General features: G+C 46.2%; 2 protein-coding genes across 2 annotated transcripts; both read right to left on the reverse strand.

The window, feature by feature from the left end:
• Window positions 1–491: 491 nt before the first annotated feature.
• On the reverse strand, window positions 492–1,374 carry BDQ94DRAFT_164172 (uncharacterized protein; the record flags this gene model as incomplete). Its single annotated transcript, XM_026769932.1, has 4 exons — window positions 492–716; window positions 766–995; window positions 1,087–1,191; window positions 1,254–1,374. 4 exons carry the CDS (start codon window positions 1,372–1,374, stop codon window positions 492–494), a joined length of 681 nt encoding a protein of 226 aa, XP_026619843.1.
• A 1,895-nt stretch (window positions 1,375–3,269) lies between these two features.
• On the reverse strand, window positions 3,270–3,796 carry BDQ94DRAFT_127330 (uncharacterized protein). The gene has a single exon (XM_026763890.1). It carries the CDS (start codon window positions 3,728–3,730, stop codon window positions 3,413–3,415), a length of 318 nt encoding a protein of 105 aa, XP_026619844.1. The 5' UTR covers window positions 3,731–3,796; the 3' UTR covers window positions 3,270–3,412.

The following is a 3,796-nucleotide window of genomic DNA, read 5'->3' on the forward strand; positions in this document are numbered from 1 at the left end:
AGCTGTAAGGAGACGGTGATGGATTTCATATTCTCTGTTCGAGCAGGTGCAAAATCCTTCTTGCAACAAGATTAGATGCACTCTGCCACCATGCTAAGACAGTTATTGAGCTTTGACACGTTCTATGGCTGATCCGTATCCATTGGATTAGTTGAAAGATGTTCAAGATGTTACTGCTTCACGATAGAGAGACAACTTTCTCAACTTATTCGTGGTAGCGTTTACTATATAACTGAGAATATCATCTTCGTACATTTAATCTACTAAGTTGGGAAGTACTAGTGAATATTGGTGCATATCTCTCCTCTATACGCACCTTCCCATGTATTCTCTGGTAATGTGCAAAAATATCGACCAAAAAAAATTTTCTAAATACGATGGTCATTAATAGTGACCAAACAGGTCGAAGCCTTCCCAGTTTGGCCACTGCGTCCATAGTACAAACAATCCGTATAATTTCTGCTAAAATACACTGCGACCATATGCCTCTGCTAAGCTGTTCGTCCAACTACCATGGTTGGGGAGAGACTGATGAGGAGGATCAAACCAGCAGTTAAGATGACCTGGTTTTTGACCAAGATAGACTCGCCTACAGCCACTTTTTGGGTGCCAATCAAGCCTGGCCCGTCCACCCTTAGCACAGTATAGACAGCCTTGGAGATGTTTTGAGGGGACAGAATATCTCGAGACGTGCGTATGAGGGCGAATGACCCGTACTATTCATATTATCAATGGACGCTCATTAACCTCGTCATAGAGCCTTACCCCTTTGTATAGCAGGTCTCGAACCGGGATCAATTGCCTATCAACATCCACTGATGGAGTAATAATACCAAGGTCATGGGAGTTTTTCTTCGGGAGAGGCAGTGTTCCACTTAGCCAATCGTCCACTTGGGGTAGAAATGCACGAATCCCAATTTCCACGTCTTCATCACGGAGTATTTGCAGGTGTCGGACTCGCATTTCAGAGACTTCTCGGTAATCTTCTCGGTAATCTTCTCGGTAATCTTCTCGGTAATCTTTTTGGTAATGTTAGTAGACTGGTGGTCACCCAAGCATCTATCGAATCTTTACCGGATAACATACGTATCGTCGTGTCTTTCTGGTCGTAGCCACGTGGCTGGTCATCATAGTAGACCGGGACAACGAAGTTGGGGGGGACCGTGTAAGATTTGGGTATGTAAGCTTGGTCTAGGAGGGTGCTGTTTCAGTACGTGATTCTTCAACAGAGCTAATATATATATAATGCATACCATGACCAGGGTTCAGGCTGTCCAGGGTCTCTGTCTCTTCTCCATAATGTTCAATGATGTAAGAGAGTTCAAAGCATCTTGGCGCGCATGGTAGGTTAGTAGCGGTTATCGAAGGTCCCATACAAGTTCGGTAGCAGTATAGGAACAAGCTGGAATCGTGTCTGCCCAAGTCAAGACCTTTATGGATTTCATCTCTCTTCTGTCGGAAATGCCGGTATAGAGTGGATGGGATAGCAAAGCCTCGGAAGCATTTAGGACACAGAAACTTAATTTTTGACTCTCTTATGACCTTCACCAGAGTATTGAGCTGTCTTTGGTTTCTCAAGTCGATGTGCATGATGGGAAAGAATTGCCGAACGGTGAGTCCATAAGCCAGTGGCTCCAACTAGGTGAGAATTTGTGGGTGTGGACAGGAGATTTAATGATGGGGGCCGCGGGAGCGTATATCTATTGATTAGACACCAATACGCGATGTATTTTAAAGAGATACCAGTACGCTGTTTCAAGCCATGGTAGCCTTGCCCGGGAATTAGACTAGTAGCAAAGTCCGAAGGACGGGGAGACCAATGGAAAGGTAGAATTAGCTCGCCTTACAGCTCAATTCCAGACTAACACTACAAAGCAAATGTTCTCAGTGAAAGCCTTCAAAAGAGTGCAAGCAAATAGCGAAACAAAGAGCCAGAGGCATGAGACAGCAAAATAATGGAATTGCTAAAAGATGCCTTGGTCTTTTACCTCTACGAATCTATCGGATACGAAGGGTCCTCTCGAATTGTTCATCTTCTGCGGCAGAAGTTATGTATCCAAGAAGATTGGTACATACACAAAACAGAAAGTCAGTGACCAGGTTGCTCATCGAATAATTCGCCAGGACATATTACCTCACAAATCACGTTGTACCATTAGAACTGAGTGTGCAAACACAATTCGGATTTTTCAAGGAGATTGTACTTTTCAAGACTTGACTAGTGTCTACTATTCCCAAAAAGGTTTGATTTCCATTGCCCTGGACATTCGAAATCAAACCCTTTTGAGACTAAACTGAAGCACTTTCTGGGCCCAGCAGCAGTAGCCCTGGACCACAATCATCAGATTAGAGGATCTCATCGAATCAGTGCCATTCAATGGAATACTGGTCAGTATATGCGGCAGAGCTCTTGGCAATCTACTACGCCATCGGGCTGGTATTCCATCTAGCACAGAAAAGTCCAGCTGCTGCAACAACGACCCGAGGCCCAGCCACCATCCTCAGCGATAGCATGTCGGCACTGCAGGTGATCGCGAACTCGTGGAACAAGTCCAACCAGCGCATTATCCAGGCCATCCACCAGTCGGCGGGAGAGCTGAAACCGCGTGAAATTCCACTGCGCTTCCAATGGGTCCCGGGACCCTGTGGCGACCCCGGCAATGACACCGCGGCCCGTTTGGCTGAGGAGGCAGCTGGCCTGGAAAAGAAGCACCCCTTCCGACGCCTTCTTTCTCACGAGGAAAAACATATTCGCAACAAGATTAGCAAAGAATGGCAACATGAGTGAAGGACCTCCCCTTGGGAGAACACCTCCGTCAGATTGATCAAGGCCTGCCCGCGAGCCGCACACATTAGGGAGATAGACACTTCCGCTCCTTGTTCTTATTTTCCCCTCTTGCAGATTTTCACGCGCTTACCCAAGTTGCAACGAACGTGGGCAGATCAGCGAAAAAACATCGTACAGCGGCAATACGAAAACTTTCTGATGAATTAGCCGAGAAGCATAACGGGGAAACCACTGAATATGCGAATGGGTCTCCTAGCCCTCAATTGAAATCTTCGCAATGTCAGATTCAAATATTGTCGATTTTTCTTGCTCACAAGCAATGTAGATCTCAGTATTGTTACCTATGGCAATCCCCTATTTTCTGCATCTCCTCTCTCGCTAACGTGAATGACCCTTATTATGGTTTAAAGAAATCAAAGCATATGCAATGAAGAGTAGCATCGAATTCTGGACTACAAAAACACAATTCTGTACTTTCTACAACATAGTACCTTAATGATCCTCCGTTATTGATCTTCCCACATCCACCGCTTCTTGTTTGCTTTCACGCTCGTAAGCATCGCTTTCCGCAGGGCAATGTCACTTCCGGTCAACGCAGCGACCTCAACAGCAGTAGCTAATACATCAAGTGCTCCGGGGCCGCTGGAAACCATAGAGAGAGCAGATCTTGCAGGTTTGAAACATTTCGTCGGAAGCGCCTGGTATTCCAGCTCCATCACAATCCCGACATAAGCGATGGAAACATAGAGCAAGGACCATGTCTGGTGCCTTTGTTCCACACCGGTCACATTTGGGTGCCTCTATATTTTCCATTAACTCTTTCAGAGGTATATTCCGCTCACTCTCGACCAATTGTCTAGCTCGGGCCAGGGCGTTGGATTGAAGTCGACATAGCTGTCGTAAGTTGTAGAGTTCTTGAAGTGTCTGCGGCAGAACCCACATCGACCCTGCATGGTTCTGTGACCACAATCCTCCTTCAAGCCTCTGAACTTCAAGCCGCGCCTCGTA

The sequence above is a fragment of the Aspergillus welwitschiae genome (genome assembly GCF_003344945.1).
Source record: "Aspergillus welwitschiae strain CBS 139.54b unplaced genomic scaffold BDQ94scaffold_84, whole genome shotgun sequence".
NCBI classification, from domain to species: domain Eukaryota; kingdom Fungi; phylum Ascomycota; class Eurotiomycetes; order Eurotiales; family Aspergillaceae; genus Aspergillus; species Aspergillus welwitschiae.

Coding starts and splice junctions, on each gene's coding strand:
- BDQ94DRAFT_127330 (XM_026763890.1), bottom strand. CDS start 3,730: ATGTGGGTTCTGCCGCAGACACTTCAAGAACTCTACAACTTACGACAG.